Raw genomic sequence first — 24089 nt, 5'->3', positions numbered from 1 at the left:
TTAGCTGTTTAAGATTTAACTGCTTTTGATTATTTAGTGGAGAAATTTTCCCTTGTGCCCATAACATATGTGGTACACCACGTGTTATTATATAAGTGGTGAGAAATTTTATTTTTTAACACAAGAATCTCACCACTTATATAGAGACACGTGGTGTACCATCCCGTATTCCGGCATATTGAAAAATCTATCTATTTAGTGAAGGTTAATGTTTGTAGCTCTTTTACTTATTATTTAATGAAATTTGTAAACTTACAATAAGTGAATCCTAAAGTTTGTTTGATTTAAGTTATTATTTTCTAGCATCAATACATTATCCTACTTTTCTTTGGAAATCTATCTTAAAGAGGGGCCTTTTATTAGTGAGTCCTAAAGTTTGTGTTGATTTAAGTTATTAATTTGAGTCATTGTACAAGTTATTGTTTTAGGGTTCATTCAACGTTGGAACATCGCCTTCCTAATATCCTGGTGGAGAGTGATTCACTTCACCTAGATCTAGTTCAGACGGTGGGCTCTCTCTAACCGAAGGCTTGTCCTCAGTTTTATCACGGAGGACATTAAACTGTGGCTTCATTCCTTTGATGATGTGCGAGTTTCACATGTCCATCGTTCAGCTAACAAAATGGCTTATAGATTAGTTGGAATGACTCTATTTCTTTGGTTGAATTCTTATTGGCTCGATGGACCTCCAGATTTAATTCACGATGTTTTACTATAAGATTGTAACTTTTTTCGATGATGAAATAAAAGTGCTGCCATTCACCTAAAAAAAGGTTCATTCAGTGCTATTACTTTTAGTATTTCGTCCATTTCTTTTTATGAGGGTTGAGAAAAATATTGGCCTATATTTATATAGCCAAAGTCCATTATTATTAATATCTATCATTTTCATAGATCTATTTTCAATCTTTCGATGGACCTAACTAACTTGACTTTGTGGATAACTAGACAAAGTCATCAATCTAATCAAATTTGAATTCTATAACTTACAAAATTGTTCTAATTCAATAACATAGAAGTAAGTTTTTATTAAATTTTTTGTTTGATAGTTTGTGATATTGAGACTATTTTAGAAAATTCGCTGTATAAAAAATGTGATAATTAGAGCAAGTCATTCTTTTCATCATCATCATCATCTAAAATTCATTTTAAAATAATGTCTTTGATTTATTCGGTGAAATGATATCATGTTAGTAAGACATGAAGACTTTTTTCTTTAATGGAAATGATATGGAAGTATTATTCTATATTATTCACACAAGTTGGGAATAATTGAAACATTGCTAAGAACCCCATAAGCCTAACATATGATTTTTGATTGCTATTGGCCGGGCAGTGATCATGTACTGCACGACAAGATAAGATGGCAAATGAGAAGAGTTTTGAGGGGTTAATTATTGCTAGCTGGTTTGTCACGTAATTGTATAGTTGATGACCAAATTAATACGATGCAGTGTGGTACCTACCCTTCCAACCCAACACAATACCAATTTATTCTACGCTTGTGTGTCTAAAGCGCACTTTCTGGTCTAGATTCAAAATATCATTCTTGAACCTCTGTAGATTTGCAGGTGGAATTTGATGATACACATTCGCACACGCAAAGTTTCCTCGACTTTTTATTTGAAATAGAAAACAAAAAGATTACATATAATCGTTCACGTTGTTGAAAATGAGTTTCATAATAATAAGATAAGGAATTTGTATTTAGTTATAATTAGTTAAGAGCTATTTTTCGTGATGTTAATTGGTTTTATGATAAAACTTCAAACATTTCATTACATCAGAGCAAATTCTCTCGTGTCTAATTCAATGGCCACATATGTTTTACGTCACTCTATTTATGTTGTCTACATATTTAGTTTGAAATATAGCAATGCTATTATGAGTTAATATATGACAATCTTATTTGCATTTTTTCAATTGTACATAAGAATAAATTTTGACATGTTATATTGTCAATGTTTAGAGCCCATTTGGTATCCTACTAAAAATTTTTTTTTGGTTGAACTCAAACACCCTTGAGCAAGAATTTCATGGCATTAGAGATGAAACTAAACTAGGTTCCATTTCTACACCATGACGGCGACGGCCGCTGCCGTGTAGAAGAAGCCCACACGGCGACTCAAAATCGACTTAATGTCGACAACTGAGTCGAAGGGGTCTATTGGAGTAGAGGCTAAACTTGATTCAATGATTCTGGTGATGAGAGGCAGAAATTGAAGAACGACAGGAGAGAGCATATCAATAAAATTGGAGGAGAGAGAGTGAGAGAGATCGACAAAAATTGGGGAGTGAGATATAGAATTTGAGATTGGAAAGGAAATGTATGAACGCAAAAGAGTAGAGAATAGGTGAGACTAATTTGTGATTGATTTACTTGATTATTTGCATTATCACATATTGTATATATAGGGTTTTTTAAGCTTTAATCCTTCAAGAATATTGAAATTTAAAATGAACCTAGTGTTAGATTACATATTGATTATAATTCTTTGATGTGTCCTTAATTCAAAATAATTAATGTGCATTTTATTTAATGTCTCCCATTAAATATTTAAATTTATTAATATACAAATTTTAATTATTTTTTGACCAAAAAAGAGTTTTTTAATTTATTAATTTTATTTAACATTCTTCAAACTTGAAAGACTCGATTAATGGAACTAAATATTAGTACTGAAACATGTGTACCGAAATGTATGTACCGAAATATATGCACCGAAATGTATTATGTTAAATTAATGTACCTAAATGTGTGTACCGAAATGTTAGTACCAAAATGTATTATATTGAATTAATGTACCTAAATATTTGTATCGAAATGTATGCACCGAAATCTATTATAATGAATTTAATGTACCTAAATGAAGAAGACAAAGTACATCAAAATGTATTGTATAACAAAAATTAGTTTATCTAAATGTTTACAATAAAATATATTAGGATAAATGAAATGACAATGAAAATTATAATGAAATAAAATTAATACATTAAAAATTAGGAAGAAAAAAGAGAAATAATTAATAAATCAAAATATAATTAATAAATGAGTTTATTAATGTATCAAGGGACTGAAATTAGATTTTAATCTTTCTCATGATTTTAATCTAAAAGTCATCTTTGCCAAGGATTAAAATGAAGTTTTCAAGGTTTTTTTAACTTTAATCCTTCAAGAAAGATTGAAATTTAAAATAAATCTAGTGTTTGATTACATATTGATTATAATCCCTTGATGTGTCCTTAATTCAAAATAATTAATGTGTATTTTATTTAATGTCTCCCATTAAATATTTAAATTTATTAATATACAAATTTAAATTTATTTTTTGACCAAAAAAAGAGTTTTTTAATTTTTTTAATTTTATCTAACATTCTTTAAACTTGAAAGACTCCATTAATGTACCTAAACGTTAGTACTGAAATGTATTATATTGAAGTAATGTATTTAAATGTTAATATCAAAATGTATGTGCTGAAATATATGCACCGAAATGTATTATATTAAATTAATGTACGTACATGTGTGTATCAAAATGTATGCACCAAAATGTTAGTACCAAAATGTATTATATTGAATTAATGTACCATATGTGTACCTAAAAGTCATCTTTGCCAAGGATTAAAATGAAGTTTTCTAGTATATTTATATATACATATTACATCAGTTGACTTTGTAAAGCCATAGAAGGCAAGTATTAGAATACAACACAACAGTAAAGACAGAGACTGAGTGAATCGTGCAGTTTAGCAAATCACATCCTAATGGTAGATTTGTCTACTTGGTTTGCTGGACTTGTAGTAATCTCTTTATCCCCCCTCAAGCGAAGCAGAACAAAGTGAAGATTGAGCTTGGAAATAAGGAAGGAGAATCGTTCACAAGATAGTCCCTTGGTGAAGACATCGGCAATTTAACATTGTGATGTGAAGGAATATGTCGAGTGGCAAGGACCCCGTGAGCAATTAACTCACGAACAAAATGGTAGTCAATTTCTATGTGCCGAGTGTGAGCAAGGAAGATCGAATTTGTAGCCATTTGAAGAGCGAAGACATTATCAACATAAATGCATGTGGAGTATAAAGAGGAAGGCCAATCTCACGAAACAAATAGCAGAACCACCGTAGTTCAGCTGCAGTGGTGGCAAGAGCGCGATATTCAGCTTCAGAGCTTGAGTGAGACACCGTGGATTGCTTTTTAGCAGTCCAAATCAGAAGGTTCGAGTCAAGGAATGCACGCACCACTAGTGGATCGACGATCATCAACAGAACCAGCCCAGTCAGCATCGGAGAATCCACGAAAAGAGAAGTCTGTTGAGGAACGAAAGAGGAGACCATGAGCAACGGTGCCCTTGATATAGCAATAAATGTGCTTGATTGCTTGAAAATGAGTGGTTTTCGGATTGTGCATGTATTGACAAACTTGATTGACAACATAGGTAATGTCGGGGCATGAGAGAGTAAGAAATTGGAGAGAGGGAGGATTAGAGAGGGAGCAGAGGGAGATTGAGTTAAAAAACTTCAAAAACTCACGTATTGTGTTTTTAAGTTTAAAAAATTGTTTTCAATGGAAGTATGCCAGTAACCTAATTAATAATATTAGGGAAACTATAATTTTAAACCAAATGATTTAATTGTTGATGATTGAATTATTAATTAAGTGTCGATTAATGTGTTTGTTTTTTTATTGATGACACATTATTTAATTTACAAATTTAGTTTAAAAATGGTCTTCTTAGTATTGTCTATAACATAATTGCCAAAATTGACATTATTGTTGGTGTTGCAACTTGCATGTATTCGTATCCCATATAATACTGTCCAATATCAGGCCATGTTGTTTTCCAAACAGATAAGGAAATTTTGAAAATATGCAAGAGACCTAGCCTTTAATTTAAGGGGACTCAAGATGCAATCAACAGAGCTAAGAGCATCTTCATGGTGTACACACACACACACACACACAAAAAAAGGAAGAAGAAGATTCTTTTTTTTTTTTTTTTTTTTTTTTTTTTTTTTGTCAAAACGATAAATTTTGTTAAATTATGTGTTTGATGGAATTCGAAATCATACTATCATGTAAAAATTCAATTTTTTTTTTCACACTGTGTTGAATGACTACTTGCCTTTAATTTATACAAATAATAATGTGCATGAGACACTGCCTTTAATCTATGTAAGGGTCCCAAAGGCAGACGCAATCATGAATGCAAAACTATATGAATAATGTCGGTGTGAATGTCCTTTCTCTTTCGGTGGGAGTCCTTCTCATTGTTCTATGAGTGAACTTATTTCTCGTAATCCAACTATTTTATTGAGATCAAATGATCGAAATTTCCCTAATGATTTAAGCGAGCATTTTTGCTCACTATCGTAAACTAAAGTGTATGTTCATCATACACTTAATTATCTGCCACATGTTGTTTTACTTGATCTTGGTTAATTTTTTTCAAAATTGTAAAAGTAACATTGAACTTGAGTTAAGTGAAAGGCCATGTGGCAGATAATTAGGTGAAGGGACATGTCTTTAGTCTCACCAATCCTTGTCGCCATTGGCCATGTTGTGGTTAGGATCATCATCACTTTGTTGTTTCAATAGCTCTACCCCAAATCTAAATCACCACTTTCTTCCATCTCCCACAGTTCATCTCTCCCATCATCTTCATCAGTGGGTTCCATCATCTTCCCATCCATTTACAAGTTCGATCGATTACCGTTTGTGTTTTTCGTAATTTGTAGCAAAGTTTAGGGAGGATGTGTAGAGCTTCAGCTTGAGTGTTCGCACCATCTCCTTTGTTGGCCCTTGTTGGTCCTTCCTGCTGTTCGCCTTTGTTAGCGATGTTGCATGTGAGATCTTTCTTCTTGTGGACTTCCTATGTCATGTGATAGCGATCGTTGTTGTGGTGGTCCTGGGAGGATGCTGCGACCTTACTTTTACTCAACACTGGGGCACTCGCAAGCAATCAAGGGTGCAACAGATTGTGTTGATCGTGGCATGGAGTAGGAACTATGCCACGGAGGCAGTAGCTACATAGATTGTAGCTTCTTTAGGGTTTCACTGTTTGGTGTTTTCTGTGTGATGGGCTACTAAACTCATTCCAATGTCTTATTTCTATACCCACGTTATAAACCTACCCACCATCAAAAGTTAAAAAATTAAAACCCTATTTCTCCACCAACTACCATTCCCAAAATAACCTTGTATCATAAGACACAAGAGTAGAAATATCAGAACTCTTTTTCTTTTGTGCTAACTTTGTATCTGAACCTTAATGTTTGTAGTTGCTATTTGTTGGTAATATATTTACCATTTGACCAAAGAAAAAAAGAACCATCAAGTAAATGATTGATTGAGCTGTGCTAGTAACAGTAGTGCGAAGACTTCTGGCTAATGCAGACAATCTCATATTATATCAACGGTCAACAATAATTCACATAAAACATTAAATAAAGTAACAAAATCCATGGAAGATTTGCCGACTTTTCCAACCTTTGACGCGCACACATTTTTGGCACTGCCACGTCACTCGCCATTAACCGAATAGTTATACCTAGATGGTTAATTTTGTAATTTAGCGCAAAGCTGATGTCATCTTTTCAGTGGACAGCTTCGAGGCAACTTGTCATCTTCCTGATCAGAAAGTTTTCAACTGACCCAAACACCGACTCATCTCTCCTCCACGGCTACTACGATTAAACTCTCTCTCTCTAAAGTCACCATGGCACACTGGTCAGGTACAACTCTTAATCAATCTTAATCCATCCGTTTAATCTTCACATATTCAATATCTCGTGCATTTTCAGGTGATCACTCCACTGCCCATTCATAATTAACGAAAAAGTTTCAAAATTTTCACTTTTTAAATTCTGGGTTTTATTTTTAAGCCACGATTCATTTCCAATTATTGTGATTTAGTTTTACCTTGTTTATTGATCTTGTGGTGGTTTTAGAAGTTGGGTTTTTGTGCAATTATTGGCTTAACTGATCACCATTACTGCTCTTAATCATTGGCTTAAGTTGTTTGATTCTTCATGTAATCACTGTACTGTTTTGTTCTGTCAACAGAAATTGCGTACAAGATTAGTTGATATCCAAAATCTTATAGACCAATATCTTTTGGTTTAAAAAGGTACTCTTGAGTTTTTGTAATTTTGATTTTTTGCTAAGAAGTTATGCTGATTGCTGGATGCTCTGTAAGGATAGGGTCTTGATTTTGTATATTTTGGCTTTAAGGGGTCTGGTCTTATTCGTGGTTTTCTCGATTTTTGATGGCGGGATTGGTTGGGCCGAGGTTGTACAGCTGCTGCAATTGCCGAAACCATGTTGCCCTTCACGACGATGTCATTTCGAAAGCCTTTCAGGTGAACAATTTTACTTTGATCAAGTTGTTGTAGATATTCTGATTGCCTCTCATTATGCTTATTGGGTAACCAACAAAAATCCGGTCTTTACAATGAAATGAATTGGTGTCTACTTTTCACTACATTTGGAGGAAATGAGGAATACAATTTTAGACTTTTCCTAATTTGAAATGAAGATTCAGTTCATACTCTTGTGTTCGTATGGTTATTGTGTGTGTAAACGATAGTCTTCAGGATTTGAGTATGATGAGTAGATTGCAAGAAACATGATTCAACTATCTATTTTATTAAATCATAGGGTAGAAATGGTCGAGCGTTTCTGTTTTCACATGCAATGAACATTACAGTCGGGCCAAAAGAAGACAGACAACTCATGACTGGTCTGCACACGGTCGCTGATGTTTCCTGCTGCGACTGCCATGAGGTGCTGGGTTGGAAGTATGAACGTGCCTATGAGCAAACACAGAAGTACAAGGAAGGGAAATTCATTCTCGAGAAATCGAAGATAGTCAAGGAAGACTGGTAGCATCTGTGAAGGCTTTCAAGTTCATCCATCTGCATGTCAAATGTAAGTGTATGGATTCTCGTGCTTGTATTTATCTTGTCAAATTCTTAACAATTGAAAATTTCAATTGTTGTTGTTCGTTGTGGATTCCTCTTGTGTCTGTTTTGTGAATATTGTATCTGGAACCGGCATATTACTAATTTGAATAAGATGTGAATAATTCATTCAGTAAGCTGGCTAGAAATATTCATTCAGTAACCCTCCAATGCCTCCAAAACCTCGACAGAACTGCGACCCTCGTGTGATTTGTTGGTGACAAACTTAGATCACAACCAAAACGCTTGTGCTCGTCAACAGACCATTTCAGCAGTGAGATGTTCTCCTGAACCTCTAGATCTCCTTGGCTCGCAAGATCTTGAAAGTTGCTCTTAGTGTTTCCCTGCTCCTTGTCGAAATGTTTTACAACAATCTCATCGGTCTTCGAGTTATTTTAACACATACCTATTGCTGTCAAGATTTTCCCTCACAATAAGTGTGTTAATCGCTCCCTCTCCAAAGCCTTTAGCGTGTCATCTGCGCCCATGGTTAACTTCTTCGAAGTGTCTTCATAGCAAGTTGTGCTCCTGTATAAATTTCACGCTGGACAGAAACTCGGCCGACAACCTGATTGAAACCATCCTCTCCTCCATAAGAAACATCAACCACTTTCAGTACTTTCGCCTGGAGGCGGGGATCAAAGTTACCTGATTCTCTAAGCTTCGATTTCAAGTCAGCTGATCAAGCCAGTACTAATCCCTTAACATTGGGCTGGTTGGTTGCTCGGCAAGCTCTGCTTTCTTCTTAACATGGTTGTCGCGCGCGTTAGTCTTCCTGTCCCTGACGGGCAAATCGAAGATCTGAAATGTTAGAGAATATGTTTGTAGTGCTAGAGTTAGGTTGTTTTGGGCGATTTATGCAATCAGCAATGTGCCAGATTCTCGAATTTTTCATTTCCAAGAAATAAGGTAGTTCACAGCACCGTATATAAACCAACGTATATGATCGCGGCATCAATATAAACCTTAAAGCAAATGGATGTACCAAAACCTGAAAGATAATTAAGAATAAAATGAATTCGACATCATACAGTACTCCGAACAGTGCTCCTTTCGCAGCCCCTCCAACCAAAGCCTCTGCCATGATATACGAGCTTCCGAAAACTCCCTACACCCAAAAAACAGAAAACTTGTATTCGATTCGATCTAAATTACTGATTAGTCGGATTCAGACCTGTTTTGCTCGAATCCGGTGGCAGTTGGTGGCGGACCATGAAGCGGATACGGATGCTCCTCCTGTGCGCAGCCTCCACTAGGCCTTCCTCATCCACAAGAAGCTATAGTTTCGGGTTAGGTGGAATGCTAAAGTGTTGACTGGTTTAAGAGTCTGTGGCTCATTCAGCTGAAGACTGGTTTCTATTTTCTAATATTTTTCTTTGTTCCCAATCAAAATCTTAAGTAATTATAAAGGGTAATTTATTAAAAAAAAATATATATTAGAAAGGGCGTTGTTTTTTTGGACTTGACTCACTTGGGTGTAGTTTGAGTATTAATTGATATGGGTTATAATCTAGTTAGATTGGATTTGGTTAGTCGGGTTGGGGATGTATGGGTAAATGATCAACCTAACTCAATCTAATCAATGAACGGGTTGAAATTGGGTTCGGTTCAAGCGGGTTATAACTAAAAAAAACTCACTTGTTAGGGTTTAAAGTCGGGTTGGACATGGGTGTGTTCGGATTGGCCCAACCCAAATTGCACCCCTAGTTGCTGCTGTATGTGTAAATGCTTGTATGCTTTGCGGCAGTCTGTGCTTGTTCATTGTAATCTCGATTTTCGATGGTGGAATTGGTTGGGCCGATGTTGTACAACTGATGTAATTGCCGAAACAATGTAGCCCTTCACGACAATGTCATTTCAAAAGCCTTTTCCATTTAAATAAGATCGATTGTATGAATCTTAGAACGTCATTCCGCTCGGTTATATGTTACGTCTTCCGTTAAAACTTTATAATCAATGGAACAAGTATACACAAGATGTCCAATTACATGATAGCACAAAAAAAAAAATATAGACCCCAAAGCAAAACAAGAAAGTGCCCAAAAGAAGCCCAAAAACAGAAACACACCAGGGCAACAATTCAAGGATAGAAATATCGGAGTATGCTAGATGGTTAATTTTGTTGAACTGGGTAATACGTATATATGGTGGGGTTGAGTTGTTTGTTTCCCGTCCGGTTGAATTGTTTGTTTCGTGTCCTTTTTGATCTCTTCCTTCGCTGGCCCAACTGATAGTATGTCTGCTGAAGCGATCTTTCTCAGCCTTGTAACTATTAGCACCGGATCCAACCCTTGCCCTACCACTGTTAGCCCTTGGTTCGACGAATCCCAACTGATCGAGTCAAGCCCTGCTCATCCAAATCAACCGAAAAATTAATGGAAAGAAAAATGAAACGGTTTTATTACATTAAAACTGGCCTTGAATCAAGTTCTGCAAACAAAACAAGGCAAGAAATATTAGAATACCTTCAACACCAGAAATAGCTTTCAGGGCTTTCCTCTTTTGATACTCATTTAAACTGGCCTTGAATACCAGCTTCTTCATATATGTCTGCGTAGACTTGACGGGGTTGTCAAGCGGAAACTAAATTGAAAGAAAGAGAGCATGTTAAAGTTGGATAAGCACCTGAGCCATATTGCTAACAGTATGAACACGTTTGCACAAAAAAAAAAAAAAAAAAAAAAAAAAAAAACAACGACAACAGCATGAGAATTTGCAGGGGTTCATTGCAGACTAAGAACTCTCCATTGTCCCTGCATTTTCTTGGACATAGCTCTTTCTCCCATGGTTGATGCGGAGGAATCCTGAAAATGATCCATTGGCCTGCTAGCTGTTGAAACATGAGAGCTTCTGTCTCCCAAGTCGGATGCAGAGGAATCAGGAAAATGATCTATCAGGCTTTCATCATCAAATGTGACGGAGGGTGGCAACGAAACACATGACAGGAATTCATCATTCAGTGATTTCAGATAATACGGAAAACCAAATGCCGGAAATTCAGACCCTGATGTCACCATAATCTTGTTATTTTGTGTTTTGAATTCATCAAACTTGTCAAGAAGGGATTCTGATCCAGGCCAAACATCATCCAAGACCAACACTGATGGGTGCAGTGCTGTTTCCATGAAAAATGTTGATATAGTGTTTGTACCATAAGGCTCAAGTTAGGATTGAATATGTTTTTGACTTCCTCATCTTCACAGAAGTATTTTGCCAATGTGGTTATCCCACTTCCCCCAGGACCCGTTAGCACAACCGCTGACACCTCATCATTAAGAAGAAACCTCTTCAATCCTCTCAAAAGCACAAGCCAACTGTAACCGATGAAGGTATGTATTCAGTTTCCTTATATTCAGCGTACGGAGGTTCAAAATCAAGCACATCTTTCCCTTGAATTTGCTCCAGTCCTGCCTCTGTATTACTTGCTGAGGTCTGCAATGTTTTCTTTGCATCCCTTGTTCCCTTCACGCTCGGTACATTCATTCCAACTGCTGGTGGTGTGGCTTCGACCACTTCATATGAATCTTTAATTTCACTTTGTGATTGTACCACACCACTCCATTCAATTCGACTGATCACCGTATCTATATCACCACTTACATCCTTTAACCGAGTGCCTGTACCATGGTGTTCAATGTAGGGCAAATGCCTACGACAACTTTGTTTGGTGTCATCAAATTCTGATAGATCATGAAATCTACAACACAACATTTAGATTCAGGACAACTAACTAAATTATTAAGACTGAAATCCGAAAACCAAACCAGACAGAAATCATAGAAGCAAAAAAGTTTGCAGCGCGATAATTATAAAACAAGGTGGAGAGGCCAAACCTGCTGCATTTATGGCAAAACCTTCTCTTTAGACCAGACACAATCACAAGTGGAGCCTTCGAATGAAGTTCGCACATCCTATGCCTTCTATTATACGCCCTTGCATCACTCAGATCGACTGCACACCCAGAGGAGGCGTTGAGGGGGAGCGAAAAGTGCATATGCACAGGACCCTGAATTTGAAGGGGCCTCCAAAATTTTTGTCATCTAATATTTATATGTAATAATGTTATATATTTAAAAATTTCTTTTGTTATGTAATAATGTTTTATATTTAAAAATTATTTTTGTTAACACTTTAAATTTCATTGTGCACTCCTTATAAGCGTAATTTTTTTTTCTTTTAAGTATAAAAATTTGGAGTATAATGAGATATTTTCAATGCCAATAATAACACCTTAAAAATGGTTTTTTTTTTCCTTTCAATTTTATTATATAATAATGTTATATATTCAAGTGAAATTTCAAAGTCAGAGCTTTTGAAGTTTTTTTTATTTTTATTTTTTACTTTTTTTAGATTGAATTGTTTTTGATCATTTAGTGAACGTTATGTTTGTAGCTCTTTATACTTATTATTAATGTCAGTTTTAAATTGCAATCAGTGAGTACTAAACTTTGTTTTGATTTAAGTGATTGTTTTTTAGCGTCAATACATTGTTCTACCTTTTTAAAACCATCTTAAGGAATGGCCCATTTATCAATTTCACACAGGCCCCCAAAATCTCAAAGACGGCCTGTGCACACCCATCAGCTTTACAAATCGCCATCCCGTCTCCACTTGCACCTGTCACAGACTCAGCTCCTTTCTTCTTCCTGTCATGATGATCTTCCACTTGCTCATCAAGTTCCTCATCTTTCTCATCCTTAAGAACATCCTCCTTCAATTCCCTGAATGGCGCATCAAGTTCGTATACTTCTTGCTTCCACCTGCATGTTCATTGCATCCAGTCCAACTGTACGTGATGGATGTTCAGTTTTACTTTGTGCCACCCAACTCTCTTCAACTTTCTGCCACCCTACCTTTATAGTCGCTTCCGGATCCAATGTCTCAGTCACGTCCCTTGTTCCCTCCATACTTAGTGCATTCAATCCAACTGCACTCTTAGCCATGGCTGCTGGTACTTCACCTGAACCTTTAGCTTCATTTTGCTCATTTTGTAATTTTACCACACCACTTCCTCCAATTTGATTGATCACCGCCTCTATATTGCTTACGGAAACCAAGCTATCCCTCGCATCCCTTGCTAACGCCGCTCCTAGAGCAGCAGCCCCTACTCCTCCACCTGACAGCGCCATTTGTTGTCCACCATTCTCTCCATTTTGTTCATGCGGTGTTGTCTCTGCACCACTTCCCGAAGACTCTCCCCGGTCCCCCGATGGAAGTTCAACTAATCGACGCCGACTTTCTGTTTGATCATGTTGTATGATACCAATCTCTTCAATTTTCATGTCACCGTCTCTATATTAGTTACCAAAACTAAGCTTTCTGTCGCATCCCTTGCTAGTTGCACTCTCAGTATATTTATCAATCTTTGAAGAGATTCATCTAATCCAAGAAGTTTGTTGGTATATTCATACTTTTTGTTGCTTGCCCAAAGAGTAACCTTGGAGCACTTGCAAACGAGCTCTACACCCTTCTCCATCTCTACTCTAAAACTTTCCAGTTCTTCCTCTGGAAGATGCAATACCATGTTATGTTCTGCAATCTCTTCTATCAATGGCTTCTGCGACTACTCTAGGGAGAGAAATAGAGGTAAGGATAGAGAGGCCCAGTTAGAGACAAGGCTGTAGGTGTGAAATAAAATGAATGGCTTGCAGGAAGCCATGGCAAAGCAGTGGGGAAGGGGGTGCTTTATCGACAAGGAGATAGTTGGCTGCCAGGAATTTTTTTATTATTTTTCATTAGCATTTGCTTACACACTTTTTGTGCATGAATACATTTTTTTAGAAAATGAGAAGGAGAGTGGGAGAGAGAGTTAGAAAATGAGAAGGAGAGAGGGAGAGGGAGAGAGTGAGAACGTGGGGAAAGTGGGAGATTTTTGTTTTTGGCTTTATTTATTTATTTATTATAATATTTGAGATATTTTAACATCACATATAGGTGATGCTTCAATAAAAAATAGTAAAATTTGGACCTGTAAAATTACATTATTGACCATCTTTTTTTTGTGTGATAGAATACTAAGACCTGGTTTGGTACTGAGGTGATTCTGAAAAAAGCTGGTATCAAAAAAAGCTAGGAGCTGTTTTTGTGTTTGGTAAATATTCACCTTCAGCTTTTTTTCACAGTTTTGGGTGAAAAAAAGCCAAAAACAAGAAGCTGCAAAACCCAGCTTTGAAAAATCGGCTTTTTTTTTCACATCTGTTTTACATAAAAGTTTACTAAACACTATAATACTGTTTTTTTTTTTTCAAAAGCATTTTTACAAAAAAGTTTACCAAACACTTTGCTGCTTTATTTCACAGCCGCTTATTCTCATAGCACAGCAGAATCAACTTTTTTTCAAAGCACAGCAATACCAAACCAGCCCTAAGTAGTCTTTTCACCCTCTTTTGATTGACAAAGAAAATTTCATTAATTAATAGAGATTATTGCTTTGATTTTTCTATTCCTTTATAAAAATTTATGTATTTTTCATTTTCTTATGTATTCATAAGGGTAAATTTGTCTCTAAAAGATTTAGATAAAATTTGGGTAAAAAGAGTTATGTGTAAATTAGTTAAAACTTTAAGAGATGTTAGTGTTATATCGTGAATTTTTTTTGTAAAATCTCGATAAATTTAAAAGAATGTTAGTCCCAAAAACCTCCGATGAAGACCCTACCCCACTGGGGATAACAGCTCAATGGCCAGATGAATGTTACAGGACAAGAATATAAAATGATGAAAAATAATTAAAAAACCACTAGTAGTCGTATAACCGGGCAAGTCAAAGGGCCTAGCAGCCATGGACATATATTGAAGGTTTAAGTAATCTTTTTTTTTTTTGTTTTTTTTTCCTTAATCACAAAGATAACTTTCTCTACATTAAAAACTAGTATAAGGCACACAAAAAATCGGATAGACATCTACAAACAAAGTAAAAGCCCCAAGCAAAATGTGAGCGGCAACCTAAGAAATAACAGGAGACCCACACCAGCTTAAGCACAAAGGGTGCAAAAAACATGCAATAAAACCCTACCCTCCAGCAGCAAAGACCACAATGCCGCCGCCGTCACATCCCCGGAGGAAGCAAAACTCTGAACCGAAAAAATAGACATCAAATCCAAATCCTCCTCATGAACCCTAGCAAATATCTTACTGGATATTTTTTTTACTGCCAAGAGAGAATGTTTTGGGAGATAGGAGGTTTGTGAATATCTTACTGGATAGATTGGAAGTATTATGAGTTGAAGAAAGATGAGAAAGTTATTGAAGGGCCTCGGTGGAAACTAAAGTAGCGACTGAGTAATTTCTAACCAATTACAGACTGAGTGACGCTAAATCAACTGGTCATGTACCCCTTGTAATTGTAATCATAATACGCTCGTATATTTAATAAAGGAATACACTCATGTCGAATGCAGTAACTCCAAGAACAATGAACATACAAATAAAATTTCAACAGACCAAAATACAATATTGTTCCCCTCCTCCAGATCCATTCTTCAAGAAATTACTTGGCTTTCCTACTCAAATTGTACATGCACATTTACTGTGTAGTTCTGTTTTACAAAACGCAACGCTCTTCGTGTTCTATCTCCGATAAAACCATATTATCTTTAAATTCCATGGGAGCCCGAAGATCGTTATTTTGCCACTCTTCTCATGCTCAATTACTTATTTGTGAACGGCTAGAAAATGAACGGAAGTCTGAAGATAATACCTCTTTGTAATCCTTACGGATGTTCCAGAGGATCTCACCGCACCTCCTCATGCTAGGCCGGTTCTGTCCGCGTGGAGCCAAGCATTGTAATGCTAGTTCAAGAATCTTTTCGATGGCTAGACCACTTGCTGCTGTCTGTCCTAACCTCGGGTCCAAAATCGAAAGAGCATCTCCATCGGTAAACTTCTTCATAGCCTGCAAAACCAACCCGAGTCATGCACTAAATTCCCATGTAAACTAGCACAAGAGAGGAGAAGTTCATACCCATTTTGCAGTTATTCGTTCCTTGATTTCCCGTTTAGGTTCAATCGGACGCCTGCCTGTAACTAGCTCAACCAGTAGCACACCAAATGAGTAGACATCACTCTTCTCCGTGAGTTGATAGGTTCTCAGGTACTCGGGGTCCAAGTAGCCAGCGGTTCCCCTAACTTGAGTAGAAACATGGGTGGCACCTGAGTCGCTATCAGCAGCAAGCCTAGCAAAACCAAAATCAGCTACCTTGGCCCTGAAGTTTTCCGTTAAGAGAATGTTGGACGACTTTATGTCTCTATGAATAATCGGATGATCTGCCAAGGAAGCCGAAGCATGGTCTGGTTAGTTCCGTCACAAAAATTCTACAACTCTGAGAGAACTAAAACTGGAGATTTACCCTTGTACATATGCAGATAGGTGACGGCATGAGCCACATCAATTGCAATGTCTAGCCGTGCTGCAAGGTCAAGAATCTCACCATGCAAACCTGCATTACGCGTTGTATCACATTTCAGGCACTCAAGGTGATGCATTGATGAGCCAAGGTGCACAGATACATGCAGGCACACCCGGTACACAGAAAGGAAGAGGAAGAGAGAGTAACACAAATCGAACTTACAATCCAAATGTTGTCTGAGGTTTCCATTAGGAACATACTCGACAACAACAATCTTTTCATCTTCATGCTCCAAGTACCCGTAGAACTTGACCAAACTCAAATGCTCCACCTGCACCAGCATTTGAATCTCGCTTTGGAATTCCACTCCCAAATGCTTGTCATATACACTCTGCAAACAAAAGTATACATGTCCTCAGTTAATACTATATCGCACCCAGGTTTTAGACCTATAACACACTTGTACCGGACCTTTTTAGCGCGTTTGATTGCAACAAAGGTCCCGTCTTCGAGTCTCCCCTTATAAACCGTCCCGAAACCACCTTGTCCAATCTTGCGAGAGGGAGAGAAGCTCTTTGTGGCGTTGTTTATCTCTTCCATGGTGAACTTCATACTCCCGGGCTCACTCCCATGCCTTGAGTTATTTGGATTGGAGTAGATGCCTCGACTAGAACCGCATCTTCTCTCGCTCCTATCTCTCGAAGCATCTGAAAATACTACGAAATCAACTTAGTTGTTCAGTCTACCGCATTAAACAGACAAACTAATTTGTTTTAATCATTTTTCTCCTCTTAAAAATATGATTAAAGAATAACAGAGAAGAAAACAAATGGCAGCCTAATACTTTCTTCGTTTTTTAATCAAAGCAGGCCAGTAGTTCTTTAATCAATACTACATATAACTCGTCTAGTATTGATATCAAAAAACGAATATGTGCACTTGCAATAATAACTCGTCGGATTTTCACCACCTTCCACATGTTTCTGCCCATATTCGCTCCCACTTTTTCCTCTTTTTTTGGCTCTACTACTGAACCAATTGGAGAACCTTGGAGAAGTATCAGGTCCGCTACCCTGCATATTCTCGTGGATTGTGCCAAATTCCGAGGAGAAGACTTGTTGTGGCTCAAATTCGGTTTCAGACTCTTCCTGTTCACGAACAATCCGGCATCAGTATAGTGTTCAAAACTAGGCTTCCAAATGCACGTTTAACTTAAAAAATAAAGAATGAAGAGAATTTAGACGTACCATTGAAACCATGCTTGAAGAACCATGAATTTCAGTTTGATTTTGTACAACACCACTCCCTTCAATTTTCTTGGCCCCCTCCCCTAATTCCCTTGCTTTCGTCATCTTCCCTGCTCCCTGCACACTCAATACATCCAAACCAACCGTAGCGGACGGAAGTTCAACTACTGGACGCTGACCTTCTGTTTGATCATGTTGTAGCATACCACTCTCTTCAATTTGCTTGGTCACCGTCGCTATATTAGTTACCGAATCCAAGCTTTCTTTCGCATCCCTTGCTAGTTGCACTCTCAGTATATTTATCAATCTTTGAAGAGATTCATCTAATCCAAGAAGTTTGTTGGTATATTCATACTTTTTGTTGCTTGCCCAAAGACTAACGTTTGAGCACTTGTGAACGAGCTCTACACCCTTCTCCATCTCTACTCTAAAATTTTCTAGTTCTTCCTCTGTAAGATGCAATACCTTGTTATATTCTGCAATCTCTTCTATCAATGGCTTTATGGAGTCTAGCGTGGACTCGAGATGTCCCAGGATGCGTTTAAATATCCTCGTCTTCTCCTTCGTTTGTTGAACGGCACTAAATAGTATTGAGTATAGGTGACATGTCAGCAATTGCCACATCAGCATCCACATCAGCATAGCTTTTATGTTAGCTTATGTGATAAGCTTAGTAGTTTTAGAAGTAGATATATAAGACTTTTTCCCTCTCTGTATTGTTAAGATTCATTCATTTGGTAATAAACAGATAGAAAGATTTCGAGCCTTCTTCTTCCTCAAGCTTTCTTCGTTTAATCTTTCCTTCTTCAATTGTTAAATCTGGTGATTGATTTCATCTGTTAATATGGTATCTCAGAGCCTTTTTTGCTCGCGCATTTGATCTTGGACGGATTTCCGCTGCTCCGTTTCTCGAGGTTTTCTCTGATCTTTGCTGTTTCAAGAATTTTGTGAAGGTGAATTTTTGGGTATTTTTTTTGGAATCAGTATCATAGTTCTATTTGTTACAATCTTGATTTCTGAAATGATGAAGGCCGATGCCAAACTTGCTTCGTTTGATGATGATAGTGCTTTTGAGTTGATAATAATTTGTTCTGAAGGCCGATGCCGTTTGATGAATTAAGGTCGATAACCATTGTGTTCATCAAGATCTGATAGTTTTGTTTGAAGAATTTTCTGGTTTCAAGATTTTGTGAAGTTTCTTTTTCATCTAGGTTATTTTGGTTTCATCTGGGTCTTTCTGTAATTCCTTCTTTCTTACCAAATCATGTCTGAATCGGTGAAGTTGGAGAGTCTTTTAGGGATGTTGACTATCAAACTGAATGATGATAATTTCATCAAATGGAATTTTCAGTTTTGTTCTGTACTTCGGGGGTATGATTTGTTTGATCACTTCACTGGTGATTCTGTTTGTCCTCCTAAATATGTTTTGACTCCTGAGTTAGGTGTTACCAAGGAAGTTAATACTGCCTACAGAGATTGGATTAAGGCCGATATGGCTTTGTTAAGTCTTCTCATTGCTACACTTAGTGATGATGCTATGGAGCATGTAGTTGGTTGTAAAACTTCTCATGAGGCTTGGGTTGCGTTACAAGACCGATATATGGTTGTTTCTAGTGCTAGTATTAATCATTTGAAGGCTGAGTTGCACACTATTCAGAAAGGTGGTGATAGTGTAGACAAGTTTTTGTTGAGGTTGAAGGTCATTAAAGATAAACTTGTTGCTGCTGGTGAGAAAGTCTCCGATCATGATATTGTTATAGCGGCATTGACTGGTCTTCCACCTGATTTTGACATAATTCGAACAGTCATTCTAGCCAGAGAAACACCAATTACACTGAAGGAATTTCGGGCACAATTGTTAGGGGCTGAAAAGAATCTTGAGACTCGGATGCAGTCTCTTGTTCATACTATGGCTGCAATGTATGGTAATGCTGGTTTGCCTACATGTAATCCTATGCCGAGTTCTTCTGGTTCTTCTAGTGCTTCAGGGTCTGCAGTTCAGTTTCCTCAAAATTATGGATATGGTTTTGTTGCTCCTGGTTCTTCCAGTGTTGGGTTTTCTCAGTCTCCTGGCTTCTCACAACCTCCTGGTTTTTCTCAGCAATCTGGTTTCTCTCAGATGTCTAGTGGGTCTCATGGAAATAATTTTCCCCCTAATGGGAATGCTTTTGGTGGTCAAGGCCATCGTTCCTATGGCAATACTACAGGTTATAAAGGCAGAGGTTCAGGGGGTTTTAAACCCAAGTTTAATGGTTTTAAAAATGGCAATGTTTGGTCTGGCAATACATCAAATAGGCAAGAGGTTATTCCTGAGTGTCAGATTTGCTCAAGGAAAGGACATACTGCAGTCACTTGTTTGTATCGAAATGACAATACTCAACCACCTCAGGAGTGCCAGATTTGTGGAAAGAGGGGTCACATTGCAGTTGACTGTAGACACAGGGGAAACTTTTCCTATCAAGGGGCTCCTCCACCTCCTTCTCTCAGTGCCAATTATGCTTATCAGGATTTAAGCTCTGTCTTTCAGTATCCTCCTTCAGGACCTTCTCCTGCATATCATATTCCTTATGGTTTTCCAGGCAACACTTCTGCGCAGTCTTCTTCTTCAGGGTTTTGACCAGCTCTTGCCTTTATGACTCAGGCTTCACAGTCTAATATGTTCTCTGACATTCCTGGAGTTACTATGTCGTCAAATGTGCCTGATTTACCTATACAATCTGCTTCTGAGGGTGAGTGTTGGATAGTAGACACTGGGGCTTCACATCATATGAGTCCTGATATTACTCTATTAGAATCTGCTGTTCCTTATAATGGAGATCAGAAGATTGTTGTTGGGAATGGTACATGTTTAGATGTTCACAATATTGGCACTGTGACTATTCAAAATTCCCCTAATAATCTTTATCTTCGTAATGTTTTACATGTTCCAATGTTGACTGTTAATCTTCTGTCTGTAAAGCAGTTGTGCAAAGATAATCACAGTTGGTTTATCTGTGATGATTTAAACTTCTTTGTGCAGGACAAGACCACAGGGGTGGTACTTTACCAAGGAAAGAGTAGCAATAATGATTTGTTTCGGATTCCTGTACATGTGTTCCCCAAGCTACTGACTCCAGGTGTTCTTTGTTCTTCTGCGTTATTGGGAAAAGCTGTTAAGTCTTCATTGTGGCATCATCGGTTGGGCCACCCTTCTAATGACATTCTTGCAGCCATGTTACAAAGTTCTCAGGTTTTAGTAGCTAGTGATGTAACTACTCATGTTTGTTCTAATTGTCTTAGTGGCAAGATGAGTAAATTGTCTTTTTTCAGAAAAACTAGATAGAGTTGATATTCCATTTCATAAAGTGCATTGTGATATCTGGGGACCTTCACTTGTTACTTCTCTTGAGGGTTTTAGATACTATGTGTCATTTGTAGATGAGGCTACTCGATTTGTATGGATATTCCCTTTAATGAATAAATCAGAAACTTTTGGTCTCTTTGTTCGCTTTTGTGCTTATGTTGAGACTCAATTTAATAGTAAGGTCAAAGTTCTTCAAACTGATGGTGGTGGTGAGTTCTTGAGTAATGTTTTTAAGGACTATCTTCATACTCATGGTATTCTACACTTTATTTCTTGCCCTTACACCCCACAACAAAATGGTTTAGTGGAACGGAAGCATAGGCATGTTGTTGAGACTGCTCTTACTATGATGACTGCTGCAAAATTGCTTCTCAAGTTTTGGTATCATGATGTTGCGCATGCTGTGTTTCTGATTAATTGAATGCCAGCTCACAATCTTGGGATGCAGTCTCATTTTAGCATTTTGTTCCACAAGATACCTGACATCTCTTCTATAAGAATTTTTGGTTCAGCTATCTATCCTTATCTTAGACCTTACAATGCTCATAAGCTTCAACCTCGATCTTCTCAATGTGTATTTTTGGGCTATTGTTTTGGATACAAAGGTGCTATTTGTTATAATCGGGTTACAGGCAAGCTTTTAATCTCCAGGCATGTCATTCATGATGAGGACTGTTTTCCTTTTGCTAGTACTTCAGTTTCTTCACAGTGTGACAATTCTGGGCCTGTCAATAATACCAATGTGTCTACACGGCCTATTGTTGTGAATTTAGTCTCTTCTTCTCCGAGACAAGGACCTGCTTCCTCTAGTACTGATATTCCACATGTATCTGCATCCTCTCATACATCAGTTGGTACTCCAATTTCCAGTCACTCCCCTTCTGAACACAATGTACAGGATTCCTTTTTAGATGCTACTATCTCACATTCCCCTGTGGTGCCTGTCCAGTCTCGTCGACAGTTGGAAGTGGTGGTACCTGCGACTGTTCCTTTGAGCTCTAAAGCTTTATCACCTGATTTTGTTCCTCATGGTATTTAGACAAGGTTGAAGACTGGTACTATAACCCGGAAAGATTATAGTGCTCTTGCTACACTGTTTCCTCACATTCACTCCTTGGAATTACATGACAATAATCATTTTTCTGGAGGGTTTACATTTCTTGCAGACATTGTCGATGTCTCTGAGCCTTCAAATTTCCGAATTGCTTCTCAAATTTCTCAATGGCAGAAAGCAATGCAAGAGGAGTTCGATGCTTTACAAGCTCAAGGTACATGGACCCTTGTTCCTTCTCCTTTCGATAAGAACATTATTGGCTGCAAGTGGGTATATAAAATCAAAAGAAATCCTGATGAGACTATTTCTAGATATAAAGCTAGATTAGTAGCCCAAGGTTTTAGTCAAGAAAAAGGTTTAGATTACACAGAAACCTTTAGTCCTGTGGTTCGGCATACCACTGTGAGGATTATTCTTGCTTTGGCAGCTATAAATCGTTGGTCTCTTAGGCAACTTGATGTTAAGAACGCTTTTTTACATGGGGAATTACATGAGGAGGTCTATATGAAACAACCTCAAGGTTTCGTAGACTCTGAGCATCTTTCACATGTATGTAAACTTGTCAAGTCTTTATATGGATTAAAGCAGGCTCCACGGGCATGGAATGCCAAATTCACAAGCTATTTGACTGTTCTTGGGTTTCAAATGTCCCTCTCAGATTCCAACATGTTTGTTAAAGAAGTGAATACAGATGTAGTCATTCTGTTACTTTATGTTGATGATATTATCATCACTGGTTCAAATTCAGTTTTCATTCAATCTGTGATAGATGATTTGGCTGGGGTGTTTGATCTTAAGGATTTGGGTCAGCTTACATACTTTCTAGGTTTACAAATTCACTATAAATCTAATGGTGATATCTTTGTGAATCAAGAAAAGTATATCACAGATCTGATACATAAAGCTGGGATGGACAATTGTAGGCCTTGTTCTACACCCTGTCAGCCACATAACTCTGTCCTGGTTGCTGAAGGGGAATTATTATCTGATCCTACACTCTTTCGCAGTCTTGTTGGCGCTTTACAGTATTTGACATTTACCAGACCGGATATAGCCTTTGCTGTCAACAATGTCTGTCAATTCATGAGTGCTCCCACAGATGTACATTTTGGTTTGGTTAAGAGAATATTGCAATTTCTTCAGGGGACTATGACCTGTGGCTTGACTTTTACTGCTGGAACTGATCTGCAAATCAAGGGTTATAGTGATTCTGATTGGGCAGCTGATGTTAATACACGGAGGTCCATTACTGGTTATGTCATTTTCTTGGGTGCTAATCCTGTGTCCTGGCAGTCTAAGAAACAACATTCCGTTTCTCGGAGTTCCACAGAAGCTGAATACAAGGCCTTAGCTCATGCAGCTGCTAATATTGCTTGGCTCAGGTTGATTTTAAAGGATTTGTGTGTTGTGCTGCCTAATCCTCCTCTGTTATATTGTGACAATCAGTCAGCAATTGCCCTTAGTTTAAATCCAGTGCAGCATTCCAGAATTAAACATTTAGAAACAGATTTTCATTTCATTCGTGAACGTGTCCAACGAGGTGATTTGATCGTTCAATATGTTTCTACCAAAGATCAGGTTGCAGATGTTCTCACTAAAGGCTTACATGGTCCTGATTTTCTTCGACATACTGGCAATCTCAAACTGGGACTTCCCAGCTACGATTGAGGGGGGGTATTGAGTATAGGTGACACATCAGCATCCACATCAGCATAGCTTTTATGTTAGCTTATGTGATAAGCTTAGTAGTTTTAGAAGTAGATATATAAGACTTTTTCCCTCTCTGTATTGTTAAGATTCATTCATTTGGTAATAAACAGATAGAAAGATTTCGAGCCTTCTTCTTCCTCAAGCTTTCTTCGTTTAATCTTTCCTTCTTCAATTGTTAAATCTGGTGATTGATTTCATCTGTTAATAAATAGTACCTCAAACACTGCTCCTAGAGCAGCTCCTCCTCTGTTTATTGATGCCGCTTGCTGCACACCACTGCCTCCAATTTGCTTCTGCACCACAGTTTGTGCACTACTTCCTGAAAGCTCTTGCACACCCTTATCTTCCTGCTGCGCTCGCAGTATCTCCCCTGCTATTTTCAGTATTTCCGACTGCCTTGTTGCCAATTCATCTTGTTTTTCGTATATC

At 37.5% G+C, this 24089-nt stretch overlaps 3 protein-coding genes and 1 pseudogene across 6 annotated transcripts; 2 read left to right on the top strand and 2 right to left on the bottom strand.

Moving 5' to 3' along the window:
* The first annotated feature begins 6640 nt into the window (after positions 1 to 6640).
* LOC137710852 (protein yippee-like At4g27745) lies at positions 6641 to 8553 on the top strand. Of its 4 annotated transcripts, none has more exons than XM_068449995.1 (4): positions 6641 to 6732; positions 7064 to 7127; positions 7232 to 7359; positions 7658 to 8551. In XM_068449995.1, the coding sequence occupies exons 3-4, from the start codon at positions 7267 to 7269 to the stop codon at positions 7883 to 7885; spliced, it is 321 nt and encodes a 106-aa protein (XP_068306096.1). In that variant the 5' UTR covers positions 6641 to 6732; positions 7064 to 7127; positions 7232 to 7266; the 3' UTR covers positions 7886 to 8551. The 4 variants fall into 4 exon arrangements, with proteins under 4 accessions (XP_068306096.1, XP_068306098.1, XP_068306097.1 ...); XM_068449997.1 differs by having other exon boundaries at positions 6648 to 6801; positions 7202 to 7359; positions 7658 to 8553; XM_068449996.1 differs by having other exon boundaries at positions 6648 to 6801.
* Positions 8554 to 9738: 1185 nt separating this feature from the next.
* Positions 9739 to 24089, top strand: part of LOC137710853 (protein yippee-like At4g27745) — a 30117-nt pseudogene continuing 15766 nt past the window's right edge.
* On the bottom strand, positions 15302 to 17132 carry LOC137711736 (calmodulin-binding receptor-like cytoplasmic kinase 2). The gene is made up of 5 exons (XM_068450992.1): positions 16778 to 17132; positions 16529 to 16697; positions 16307 to 16396; positions 15922 to 16223; positions 15302 to 15852 (listed from the first exon to the last, which is right to left on the bottom strand). The coding sequence occupies exons 1-5, from the start codon at positions 16916 to 16918 to the stop codon at positions 15604 to 15606; spliced, it is 951 nt and encodes a 316-aa protein (XP_068307093.1). The 5' UTR covers positions 16919 to 17132; the 3' UTR covers positions 15302 to 15603.
* Positions 17188 to 18137, bottom strand: LOC137710380 (uncharacterized). Its single transcript, XM_068449337.1, has 2 exons — positions 17554 to 18137; positions 17188 to 17454 (listed from the first exon to the last, which is right to left on the bottom strand). The coding sequence occupies exons 1-2, from the start codon at positions 17971 to 17973 to the stop codon at positions 17188 to 17190; spliced, it is 687 nt and encodes a 228-aa protein (XP_068305438.1). The 5' UTR covers positions 17974 to 18137.

The sequence above is a fragment of the Pyrus communis genome, chromosome 12, assembly GCF_963583255.1.
Source record: "Pyrus communis chromosome 12, drPyrComm1.1, whole genome shotgun sequence".
NCBI classification, from domain to species: domain Eukaryota; kingdom Viridiplantae; phylum Streptophyta; class Magnoliopsida; order Rosales; family Rosaceae; genus Pyrus; species Pyrus communis.
Note: the sequence above shows the minus strand (reverse complement) of the source record. Positions and strands in the feature narration are given on the sequence as shown.

Excerpts from the sequence above, each read along its gene's own strand:
- LOC137710852 (XM_068449997.1), top strand. The coding sequence starts at position 7,267 with ATGGCGGGATTGGTTGGGCCGAGGTTGTACAGCTGCTGCAATTGCCGA. Across the intron at positions 7,360-7,657 it reads TCATTTCGAAAGCCTTTCAG|GGTAGAAATGGTCGAGCGTT; the intron begins GTGAACAATTTT and ends ATTAAATCATAG.
- LOC137711736 (XM_068450992.1), bottom strand. The coding sequence starts at position 16,918 with ATGAAGTTCACCATGGAAGAGATAAACAACGCCACAAAGAGCTTCTCT. Across the intron at positions 16,397-16,528 it reads CCTCAGACAACATTTGGATT|GTTTGCATGGTGAGATTCTT; the intron begins GTAAGTTCGATT and ends CGCGTAATGCAG. Across the intron at positions 16,224-16,306 it reads CTATCTGCATATGTACAAGG|ATCATCCGATTATTCATAGA; the intron begins GTAAATCTCCAG and ends CTTCCTTGGCAG.
- LOC137710380 (XM_068449337.1), bottom strand. The coding sequence starts at position 17,973 with ATGGAGAAGGGTGTAGAGCTCGTTCACAAGTGCTCAAACGTTAGTCTT. Across the intron at positions 17,455-17,553 it reads CTTCAAGCATGGTTTCAATG|GAAGAGTCTGAAACCGAATT; the intron begins GTACGTCTAAAT and ends GTTCGTGAACAG.